The sequence below is a fragment of the Rhipicephalus microplus genome, unplaced genomic scaffold, assembly GCF_043290135.1.
Source record: "Rhipicephalus microplus isolate Deutch F79 unplaced genomic scaffold, USDA_Rmic scaffold_18, whole genome shotgun sequence".
NCBI lineage: Eukaryota > Metazoa > Arthropoda > Arachnida > Ixodida > Ixodidae > Rhipicephalus > Rhipicephalus microplus.
The window spans coordinates 1,994,423-2,006,043 of record NW_027464591.1 but is presented as its reverse complement, the minus strand read 5'-3'; the positions used below and the strand labels follow the sequence as shown (position 1 = coordinate 2,006,043).

The 11,621-nt window shown below is 49.7% G+C and overlaps 1 protein-coding gene across 1 annotated transcript; it reads right to left on the bottom strand.

Annotated features, from left to right (window-relative positions):
- Nucleotides 1–1,093: 1,093 nt before the first annotated feature.
- LOC119177794 (phosphate-regulating neutral endopeptidase PHEX) lies at nucleotides 1,094–11,389 on the bottom strand. Its single transcript, XM_075883614.1, has 4 exons — nucleotides 11,067–11,389; nucleotides 6,138–6,687; nucleotides 4,645–6,060; nucleotides 1,094–1,264 (listed from the first exon to the last, which is right to left on the bottom strand). The coding sequence occupies exons 1-4, from the start codon at nucleotides 11,387–11,389 to the stop codon at nucleotides 1,094–1,096; spliced, it is 2,460 nt and encodes an 819-aa protein (XP_075739729.1).
- Between the last annotated feature and the right edge of the window lie 232 nt (nucleotides 11,390–11,621).

Sequence of the window (11,621 nt, the reverse complement as noted above, 5' to 3'; positions counted from 1 at the left end):
GTAGGCTGGCATTCACTATGCAATCCTTCATCATTCCTCGGAAAAGCGTACGCTATACACACTTGCTAGGAATGTTGTGCAATATTTCGATGCAGTGGCTGGCGACGATGAAGAATTATGATTGAAGTGGGCATGCGCCACAGCTTTTGTATTGGGTTGGATAATATGACGAGCAATTCTTTACTTGATTCGCATTATGTGACGCTTGGCTGTTCCTTTGATGTTCTAAAACGCGACATTTGCGCGATTCCTTTCCCGACATCAAGGCTCAGGAAAGGTGCTTTTGAAATGAGCTTCAAGCGCCGGCGTGGTTCAGTGGTAGAATGCTTGGCTGGCACACAGTGGACTCTGATTATAATCCCATTGTCTTTGGCGCTTTTGATTTACCACGTTTTTTTTCTTTTACAGCTAAAGCTGTTATGAGATCACATCAGGGGTCTCACGAAGCGCCGCAGTTGTCCGCCACCGCAGGTGTACGTAACCACATCACGCGAAATCGGCAAAAAAAAGAGAAAAGAAAACCTAGTTAATGACAACGTGGGGCTCTGACCCGGGTCCGTTTGGTGCCAGTCCAGTATTCTACCACTGAGCCATGCCGGTGCTTGGGACTTGTTGGTAATTAAACTTGCCTAAGGCAGGCTTGATGTCGAGAAAGCAATCGTGTTAATACGACTTATAAAATGTTTTAAAACAGCGAAAGAACAAAAAGTCATCGCAATGCAAATAGCGCGACGATTAGGTCGTCCAATGCTACAACCCATTACAAAAGCTCAATCTTGTTCAGCTATCGACTAATGACGTCCCGGACTAGGGATGTCAACCAGCCCGGTGGGGATAAGGGCTATCTGGTACAGCCAGCATCAATAAAGGTTTTTTCCTCCTCCTCCTGTTCAACTATTAACTGGGGCGCATACCCACTTCAGGCATAATTCCTCATCGTCCTCAGCCACTGCATAAACAATTGGCACAAAATTCATCGCAATAGTTTAGCGGATATTACGCTTATCAGAAGAGAGAGAGAGAGAAATCAACGTTTATTTAGAAAACGGTGTTCCGAGCGAGGCCCGGTGTAACCTTAAGGTGGGAGGGTTCCCTAGTCCAGGAACCCTCTGGCTTCGATTGCCCTCATGGCCCTGGCGACGAGTTGTCGCTGGTCATCCAAGTCCTCGTGGAAGATCTCGGCCTCCCACGTTTCCATTAGTTGGTCGTCGTTTATTCTTGGGGCTTGGCCCACCTCCAGTTGCACATCGTGGTTAGCATGGCACTGGCATTCCAGGAGCAAGTGTGCCAGGGTGTCTGGTACGCTGCAGAGCGGGCACATGACCTAGACTCTTTTAACCTAGACTCTTCTTTTCAAACAGACGTAATATACCTCGACTTTTCCAAAGCTTTCGACCGTGTTCCCCACCGCCGTCTAATAAGTAAACTTTCTTGTCTCAGTATAGACCCCTTAGCCCTATCTTGGATTAAAAATTTTCTATACCGGTCGTGTTCAGTATACTGTTGTCGCGAATAATGAATCAACCCGTGTCGAGGTAGTTTCTGGTGTACCGCAAGGTTCCGTTCTTGGGCCTCTTTTGTTTATAATCTTTATTAATGATATTCCAGACAAAATTTTATCCACCATCCGCCTTTTTGCAGACGATTGTGTGCTTTACCGTCGCATCTCATGTTGCACTGACCAAATTACCCTCCAGAATGACTTATCTAACATACATAATCGGTGTTCGCGGTGGCTGATGCAGCTTAATACACAAAAATGTAAATTCATGCAAGTTTCGCGCAAGCGCACTAACTTTTTCTTTCAGTATTCTGTGAACTTCCAGCCCTTAATCCGGGTCGACTCTTATCGTTACCTTGGCGTAATAATAACAAGTAAACTAACATGGTCCGAGCACATAGAACAAGTCACCGCTTCAGCAAAATCACTTGGCTATATTAAAAGATCGCTTACGTCCTGCCCACCGCAAATCCGAAAATTAGCTTACGAAACCTTCACGCGTACTAAACTTGAATATGCTTCTGCTATTTGGGACCCTCACCAAAATTACCTAATCGGCGCATTAGAAGCAATTCAAAATCACGCTGCCAGATTCATCACCTCACAATACAGTTCTCGCTTAAGTATTACCAGTATCAAACTATCCCTCAACCTCCATCCTCTAGAAATTCACCGCAAAGTCACTCGGCTCTGCCTTCTGCACAAACTATATACCATAATTTCCCGCCGCAACGCAATACCGTTCTTCTACCTTCCGCCCGTTCATGGCGTCGCCTCTTTAACTCCCTAAGTTTACAGTGCTTACATGGTTCAACTAACGCTTTCAATAAATCATTTTTACCTACTGCCATTGAAGACTGGAATAACCTGTCTGAATCCATAGTGCACGAACAAAACCCCTTAAAATTTAAACAGCGAATCACAAATCACTTGATATGTTAGTTAATTTACAATTGTTGCCGTTTTCTTCCACGTATATATATATATATATATATATATATATATATATATATATATATATATATATATATATATATATATATATATATATATATATATATATATATATATATATATATATATTCCTTCTGCTGACATTGTTTTTTTATCATGTAGTTCACTTTCGGTTATGCTTTGTACCATTGACAAACATGCATCTGTTGAATTGTGTTTTTGCCCCCCCCCCTTATGTAATACCCCGCAAGGGGCCTTTAAGGGTTCAATAAATGATGATGATGATGTGGCCATGTGTCCTTGGGTAGAGGCGGTGCATTAATATGCCATGTATGTAAGTATTGCTTTGTTGGCGTCTGAAAAGCACGCTCTCTTCTTTGGTTAGTCTTGGATGGGGTGGAGGGTACAACCCGTCGCTCCAATTTGTAATGTAGCGACGAATAGGCTTATCAGAAGAATGACGACCAATGGCATAGCGAATCCCGGCATACTACCCTAATTTTTTTATTAATGTCGTAGCGGGCATCAAGCAAGTGTGCTTGCAGCAGTTACACAATTACTGTTTAGAAAGGATCTGAAAGGTCTCTCTTCTAGTTTTCGCTGCAACTGCGCTGCGCCTTTTGCGCAGGCCTGGCGTTTTTTCCGATTTCTTGAGATATCGGTTACGGACACCGGCGGCGGCGGTGCGCAACTACGGCGCCGAACGTGACCTGCGTTCCTGATTTTATGACAGCTTTCGCTGTAAAAAAGAGAAACATCCATGGCGGACGCAGCCAAAAGCACCTTGGCAGCAGCCCGACAGAAGAGCGAGAGTGGTGACGAACAATAGCCCTCGTCGGCTTACAGTCGGGATATTTACGTGCCCCGCAAGCGTTTTCTGACATCGACAAATATACTTGTTTGCCCCGAGGAGGCCCGTCTACGCCAAACCACAGAAGATGTCGAACCGACGAGAATACTTGGTTCAGCACAAGCCCTTGCTTTAAAACCAAACTAACCAAATCTTACATGCAACACTCGTCACTAATAATCGCTCAGAAGTGTACCTGCACACAGAACACTCAACCAAAGCGTCAAGAATTTTCAAATTTGTTGCCAGAGGTCCTTTAATGTTACCGTTGCGTTGTTTTCTCGTATAGTGCTATCGTTTATGCGTACTTGCACTCTAACCACGCGGTGATGATTGCGCCATGCAGAGTTTCGTCGAAAACTACTCTTCATTGTTGTGTACAATTCACCTGGGAGTGCACTCTAAAAAAATCGAGTATTTGGGGAGTGTTTCTGCCCCACAACAATAATAGTCATCTACTTCGAGTACTTTCCTCGTGTTATCGCCATGGTTTACGGTCACGAACAGCGGGAGTGTAATAAAGGTGACATAGCGATTTTTGAGAAGAAAGTAGCCAGCGCCGGGTTTTCAAAAAAAAAAGAAACGCGAGATCTCAGATGGCGATTATCGTTGAGTCGCAGAACTATACTCCCCGAATACTTTTTTTTCTTAGAGTGATAGTTACTCCGCTAGTCAGTGCATGGATCAATTTGGTGTGTCGTTCTACTGAAAAGAGACTGCATACATGTTTACCTGTGGGAGAGTACTACACGTACGAAACTGCTAATAACGCAAAACGTTTTATTATAGCCTTGAATATTTGCGAGCTAGCCACCAAAGTTCACAATGAAACTGCGTAAGTGCGAAAAAGCAAATTACTCGGCCATACGAAAAATGTGTGTACTCGTGATGTTCGTGTTATAGCGCCGAAGTTGTTGCTAGTACATACTGTCGAATTTGCGCAATGTCTCAAAAACGCGATTGAACAACGGTACAGCATATACGTAAGAACTAATGACTTAAGACTGCCCACGTAAACAATCAGTGAGGCGACAACGCGTTGAGATAATAAACAAGTGCGACGTGAGTTTATCAGCTCACTGTCACATCGCACACTCGCTTACACTACACTGACGCAGTTAAGCATACTAAATAATGAAAACACACTGAACAAAAAAGTCTTCGTTCGGCGTTGCGCATGATGAAGAAAATACACGCGCGAAATATACGAATAAAAATGTCACAGCACTAAAAGTTCATTTCTCTGTCGGTATATAAGAAGATCTCACAAAGCTCTGTCGGAGGGGCGCACTCAGTGAATTAGGGCACACTTGTCGGCGGGGTTCATGAACGAACCAACCTTGCAGCCGAAAGCGCGCGCGAACTCCAGCGAATTGCGCAGCGGGCCGTTAACACGGAACCAGGCGGGACTGTGTGGTCCCTGGGCGGCCATCTTGCGCAGGAAGCGCTGGTTGCCGTTCTCGCACATGTTGGCGGCGTACGAGATGAAGAAGAGCTGACTGGCGTTCCAGTGCTCGAGCAAGGCGAGCCGATAGTCAGGCGCCACGCGACCACTGTCCAGCAGGAACGCGTCCAGCGCCGGCCGCAACGCCAGGCTGTCCCACAGGTCAGACCACGAAGTGCGCGATGCGTCCAGCTGCGGCCTCTGCTCGGTCCAGGACAGGGCAGAGTACTGGCGTTTCAGGCAGCGCCGCAAGTCGTTCATGCGACGCGACAGGGCCGTCTCGGCTCCGTATGCGTTGCTGCCGCGTTCGAAGTTGTAGGCCCAGTGGTAGACGGCGCGCAGTAGGGGCCGGTACACCTTGGTGCCCACCCTAGCCATCTGCAAGGGTCGCAGAGATGGGTCCTCGTTGAGGAAGAAGTCGAAAACGGGCAGCGGGATCTCGAGCCTCTCGTACGGTGGTGGCAACTGGCTCTCGGCGCTCAGGAAGCCGCCCGTCCAGCCCGGGTAGGCCGTCACGCCGCCTGCGGCAGCCGCACGCGTGCTCATGTGCGCCATCAGCTTCTTCTCGAGCGACTTGCGGATCCAGGTGTAGACGAACTGTGCCGTGGAGAGGCGCGAGTTGCTCAGGTAGACGCCGTCCACGTACTCGGCTCGCGTCGACTCGCTGTCCATGGCGCGGGGCGACAGGGGCTCCCACGAGATGGCGTTCAGCTTTTCGCGAAGGTGCTCGCGCAGCTCGCTGTTCAGTGGGCCCATTTGCGCCTGGACGGACTCGAGCAAGACGAGGCGTAGCGTAGACACCAGGTCTTCAACGGCGTTCTCACCTCCCAGCAGAGACTCGGCGAGGCGCCGCGACACGTGCAGCGGCAGGTTGGGCTCGAAGCGGTTCAGCAGGCGCAGGCAGTAGTGGCTCTGCGGGAGAGCACGCGCAAACTCTGGGTGTCGCGCGTAGGCCACCGAGGCGAGCTGGTCGCGGAGCTCGCGCTTCCAGATGAAAGGTGACAGCGCCATGGTGATGCGGAAGAGCAGGTAGCCCAGCAGGTCGCTCGAGAAGCGCAGCAGGTCTCCACGCGCCAAGCGAAGGAAGTAGTCAGGCGAAGCCAGCTTTACGTACGTCCGGGCCGTGATGGGACGAAGCCCTTTGCCGAACACGCTCTGCAGGAAGCTAGTCCACTCGATGTTCCTCAGCGAGGGCAGGTCAAACACCTTGACCATGCTGGCATTGACAAGCGCCGCGGCGTCCAGTTGCGGCCGGCCGAGCATGAGCGCCAGTCTCTCCTCGAACTGGAGGAGGTCGGCGTCCGTCTGGTTCTGGAAGAAGCCCAGCAGGGGCGCGAAGCTCACGCGCACCAGCTCGTACTCTCGGCGCTCGGGCCGCGCAGGAGCACTGTGGATGGCTCGCCGAGCCCCACGAAGCGGCGGGTGTCGTTTGAGGAGACTTCCTTGACCACGAAGGGCCTGAAGAGGGCGTCGACGCCGAGCTCGCGGTAGGCGACGCCCAACTTGCGCGACACCTCGACGGACGACGGACGGCGGCGCGCGCTCGATTGCGCCATCCATGGGCGGAGCCGGGCTGCATCCATGAACATGGCCCGCAGGGCGTGGAAGAGGTTCGGCTGCGGACGCAGGCAGTTGTCGATGAGGAAGCGGAGCGGCGGGAACCGGCTGGTCGCATTGTCGCGCAGTCCCGAGGCGAGCAGCTCGGCGTAGCCGTCCACCAGGGCAGTGTCCACCGAGAGCCGCTCGCTACCGAGAGGCAGCGGCCGCGCCCGCACCCAGTCGTCGCACACGTACGCGTAGAAGTCGTCGCAGGGGTCGCGGCTGGTGTTGATCTGGCGCAGCAGTCGGCGCGCGTACTCCACGCACGCCGTCGAGGTACAGGCGCGATTGCGGCGGCTTTGCGAGGGCGCGTCATAGAACACGTCTGGAAAGCTTGCTCTGCCGTGGCAATGATTTGAACAAGTGTTAGAAAAGCTTTACGTGAACTGTAGTAACGAATACATATAAATGTTTCGATAATTTCAGACGTTTATTACCGATGAACTATTATGCTTCATTTAATGAACAAGATGGCTTCGATGCTGAGGCGAGTAAAGGAAAAGAGCTGATGGCCAATCGACTGTCTTCCCAGGAGTGTGTGATACATGTCGACTTTACTGCGTCATGACTGTGCATTGAGGAATCGACGAATAGCACAGTGTACTTGCAATGTATTTTCTATAGAAGAACGCAACATGGTACAGTGGTACCAAGATATGATCAGTATGCATTTACTCCGGATAACCCCTGCTATTACTAATATCAAAGCACAGAAGTGCATAAGGAACAATGCGTGATGTGACAGCCCATGCTAAGGTGGCGCCTTCTCGCAGCTGTCGATACCAACTGCGGCAGCCAAGGCTCCTCCCTGAACGCACTACCCCGTATTCTAGTACACTATAATTGAAGATAGGGTACCTCGATGCGCGCACCGGATGAGCGGGCATCGACATAGAGTTTCCTACAATTAGGTAGAGGCAACTCTGGCGCTGCGATCGTTCAGCGACCATGGGAATGATGGGTAGTACACACTTTTGCCTAGTATTCATACTTGTGGGCAGCGAATCGTACTTGCGGCTTCGTTTATTGCTGTGTTTCGGTTTTGTTTTGAAAGGTTAAACCCTTTTGAACTTCGTGACCCGATTTGGAAAGGTAAGTTTTAAAAAAAATAAGATGGTGAAATGCAACTGCTGAACATTTGCTAATATTTGTTTTGTAAGAAAACAGTTTCAGGCCACACGAACACACACGGAGCCAAAAGCAGGCCAGAAGTACGAATATTACACAAATGTGTGTACTACCCATCATTCCCATGCTCGCTGAAACGACGTGCGTTGCAGCTCCCACAGACACTAGCGCCAGAGTTAGTTCCCTCTAGTGTATATAAGAAAACTCTATGGGCATCGAGGCCCTCTAATGGAGGCGCGCCACCTGGTTGGCGCTGGCTTCCCGTGGGACCTCCGTATTTGCGTACGTGCGCGATTTTTCGGGTTACGCCAAACCGCACGCTGAAGAACTTAGCTGCTAGTCTTACTTTTAACACTGCAGTTTATTTCTATCGCATCTGGTCAAGGTGGCTGTGATTTACCCCGGCGCCTAAGCGGAGAATCTGAGTTTATTGATTGGCTAATATGGGTGGTAGCTTGATCACTTGAGTTTGGATGACAAGTTCCTCTGAATGCACAGTAATTGTCTAGACAACTATTACGGTCTCTCGTCGTTTAGCTTTTCATCAAATGGCAAGTTCACATAAGAAAAAAAAAGTCTAAGCTTGCACTAAGTAGCGCAAGGTTTGAAGGAGCGAAGCTGGCCGGACGATGAAAAAGTCTAACCTGATTATTGCTGCTGTGTTGTTGCGAGCATTTAGCAAGACTATGCTAGATTGTTCGTTGGTTGCTTTTCAAAGAAGAGAGCTTCGAGCTGGATCACTTACAGTCACAGACAGGACACGTACGTCCAAACTCCAGAGAAAAAACTCGTGCTGTAAACGAGCGTTCGCACCTCCCATACATCTACGGGTCCGTTGTTCGCGTATACAGCTCGCTTAGGGGCTCCGGAAGTATATATATATATATATATATATATATATATATATATATATATATAGTCAAGTAGATCCTCCGTGAGCGGTCTCAACGTGGTTTATTTCGACGTTTCGGCCTAGAGTGTGGCCTTCATCAAGTGTGTGTGTGTGTGTGTGTGTGTGTGTGTGTGTGTGTGTGTGTGTGTGTGTTGAGCTAAGTGGCAGCCATGGTTTAAAAAATCTGCGAGTTGTGGGTTAATAAACGTACTACAAGTCCAAGAAAATCGTGCGATATTCATGAGACAGCGTGCTGCCACCTCATTCAGATTTCAGAAAGGCCACATTTTCGTAGGCACGTGCGATTTTCTCAAGGTCTCTTGAGTTTTTCAACACGCCTACTCCTTTAAAAGCGCATAAAAAAGAAATGGAACTGGTCACGCACACTCACACCAACCTTTTCCAATGTCCACTGACAAATATCAGTGCAATTTTTGCAAATAAATGAAGGTCTCAGTGTGGCAGAGTATTTTGATATTTATTTTTTTCAATTATTTATTCACAATAGTGCCAGTTTTTACTGAGACTATAGCAAGCGGTCAATATGTACAGCTACTATGAATACTCATCATATTAACCAAGCAGCACGAGAAAGAAAAAAGAGTAACATCAACATAGCTCATTATACATCAGCAACTTACACTGCACAACACATAAACGAAATACGAGTAGATAAAAATGGCACATGAACATTGGAAGCTCAACACACGACTACATGCAAAATTTACAAGTACATGTGCATCTTGCATGAAGGATGCTACTTACAATATAACATACTAAGGTATTTTTTTCAATCTGACTCAAACTGAGCCAGTGATTCAATGTTAGTAACAGAGAGGCTAACAACCAATGAACGACGCAAGGCTAAAAGTACTGCAGAGACACAGGAGCAAAGGGAAGAAAGTCTAGCAAAGCGGCGTCGCCAGGAGGCTGATCGCAGTGCCCGACCATCCCAGCAATAACAAGACGCCGTCAATGGCGTCAAGGCTTGCCGAGGGATTGACTATATGGTGAAGCTTAACGAAAGCCCCTTAGCTAACGCTACATATGGCATAACCGAGCTAAGCCACGGCAAAATTTTGCTCCAGGCATCTAATAATCTTCTTTGATTTCACGGGGCTTCAAGCGACCAGACTTCCCCAAAATATCCCTCTCACGCAGCCAAAACGACGCTCCTTTACCAGCAGATTCTTTGGTCTCCTCTTCCTCTTTGCATCTTAGTTCCGTGGCGGCTTTTCAAGGGTTCTGACTCCACCACTCCATGATACCTAAACAATTGTAACTGTCCACGAGAAATTCGTTCTAGTCAGTCAGCGTGCGTCAGCCCGACGACCGCCCTCGCTGCACACATCAGCGGAAAACCCTCTATCCCGCAAGGTAGAGCAACCGAATATGAAGAAGCTCCAAATTCGTAGAAGGCAACGGGAAAGCTGTTCGACGACGCATGAATTATGAGCGACAAAGAATTCCAGGGCTCAGACAAAACGTGCAGTCTCCAACGCGCAGCGTTCTGAACGCAGTGCAGAAAAGCCCTTGGCCGCCCCATCGCCCCATTTTCCGTTACCCGAAGACCCGATGTCCAGGTCAAGTTTCAACGCCTCCAAACCAGTGGCACTCGCCGCTTATTCTTCCTTGAACGCCACAGGCGGTCAGCCGCCGAGAATGCGATAATAAGCCCGGTAGCCGCGGTAGATACTGTTTATGTACACGCGTTGTTCATCTTGTTTTTTTATTATTAGCAATTTCCTTTGCAAGAACAAAAGCAGAGGCGACGTGCTGTTAGGAGAGGCACACAGGACAGTGAGAACAAGGCCTTGTAGGGCAACTCGATCCACCCATGCGGCATGCACCAGGAGAACGTGCAGGTGGGACGGTGCCGGTGAGGCAAAACGCGCGTGAAAGGAAATCCGACGCAGAATAGCTCGAAGCTCGCTTGTATAAACCGACGTGAACATGACCGGGTTCAACCTACACTGGCTGCCGCTATTACCGCAGCGCTCTTCGGAAAAAGCAAAATAAAAGCGAATTAGGGAGATATCACTAAGCAAATGAAAACTAAGGAGGAATGTATCACTGCAAGACATATCTCCGTGTTTGTGAAGACGAGAAAAGATGCTGGAGGGGGTCGTAGCAGCTGTTAGTGGGTTTCTATACCTGTGGGGGCGGCCCCCGCAGGTTACTCTGCGAGCCACTGTGCGAGAACCCGCACATTGCCGGAGGGAGCCATCGCTCGCCATCAGCTTCTGACGTCATGCTTGCCGCGAGGACTTTTGGAGGGTGCCGAACGGTTTCGTCCTACTTAGCTAAAGATGCTGCAGAGAAGAGGCTTGCAGATCCAGAATGCGCTCGACGAGAGAATTCTAGGGGAGCGACGATAATGCAACTTACGCTAAGACCCTGACATTAGGGAGGCCGATAATGAGTGACGACGGACCTATATGCTTCAACAGGAGGGGGGCGGGGGTGCCAAAGCCCGCTTTACTGAGCGCGAACTCGCTCTGGAGTTTGGCAATTCACGCGAAGCTAGTGATAAACCATCTTCGCCGTCATTTAGCCTCGCGGATCTTGACGCAAGCTTTGGCGTTTTTTTTACACAGGCGTAAACACCAAAGTTCTTACGCCCAGCTTCGCTGTTAAACGTTGTAACGTCGAACGCAGCTAGCCCTAACTACGTCACGTACAGGCACTGACGTCTTACCTAGGCACAGTGGACATTTTGGGCGGCGTGCCGTGGTACGATGGCGGTGGTGCGTCTTTGGCCGTGATAGTAGGCTGCTGTGGCATCGAAGAGAAAGCGCCGCCGCTGGAGATGAACAGCGTTGCGGTGACGAAGGCGGTGACCAACACCGACGCCATCAGCAGCAGTGTGGTGGTGACGCTCAGGCTCCACAGGGCCGCCGCCCAGCCCCCACCGCTGCAGAACTGCGCGTTGCTCGCGTCGGCTGGCGGAAAGGGACTGGCGGCCGCGTACAGCTCAGCCGGCACGGCGAGGACCTCGCTGCTGGGAATGTTGTCGGCCATCGCTCTGCAGCGCAGGGGCGAGCGCTCCGTTCCAGGCCACGAGCTGCTCGTGCGTACGGTGGCGCCTGGTCACCTGACGCCATGCCCCTTGCCCACTAAGAAGCCAATGAGCAAAAATGTCTTATTTTAGGGGTGAAACTTCTTGAGGTGGAGGCTTGTCCGTTGGCGGCGTTGGCATGCACCGTAACCATGATGGTGATGGCGATACGCTTATACCGTTTGGATCGGGATG

What these genes read in the sequence shown, in the direction of transcription:
- LOC119177794 (XM_075883614.1), bottom strand. Translation starts at nt 11,389, where the DNA reads ATGGCCGACAACATTCCCAGCAGCGAGGTCCTCGCCGTGCCGGCTGAG. An exon ending in GGCTCGGCGAGCCATCCACA is followed by an intron (nt 6,061 to 6,137) that starts GTGCTCCTGCGC and finishes GGCTTCTTCCAG; the next exon opens with AACCAGACGGACGCCGACCT. An exon ending in CGCGCGCTTTCGGCTGCAAG is followed by an intron (nt 1,265 to 4,644) that starts GTTGGTTCGTTC and finishes CTGGAATGCCAG; the next exon opens with TGCCATGCTAACCACGATGT.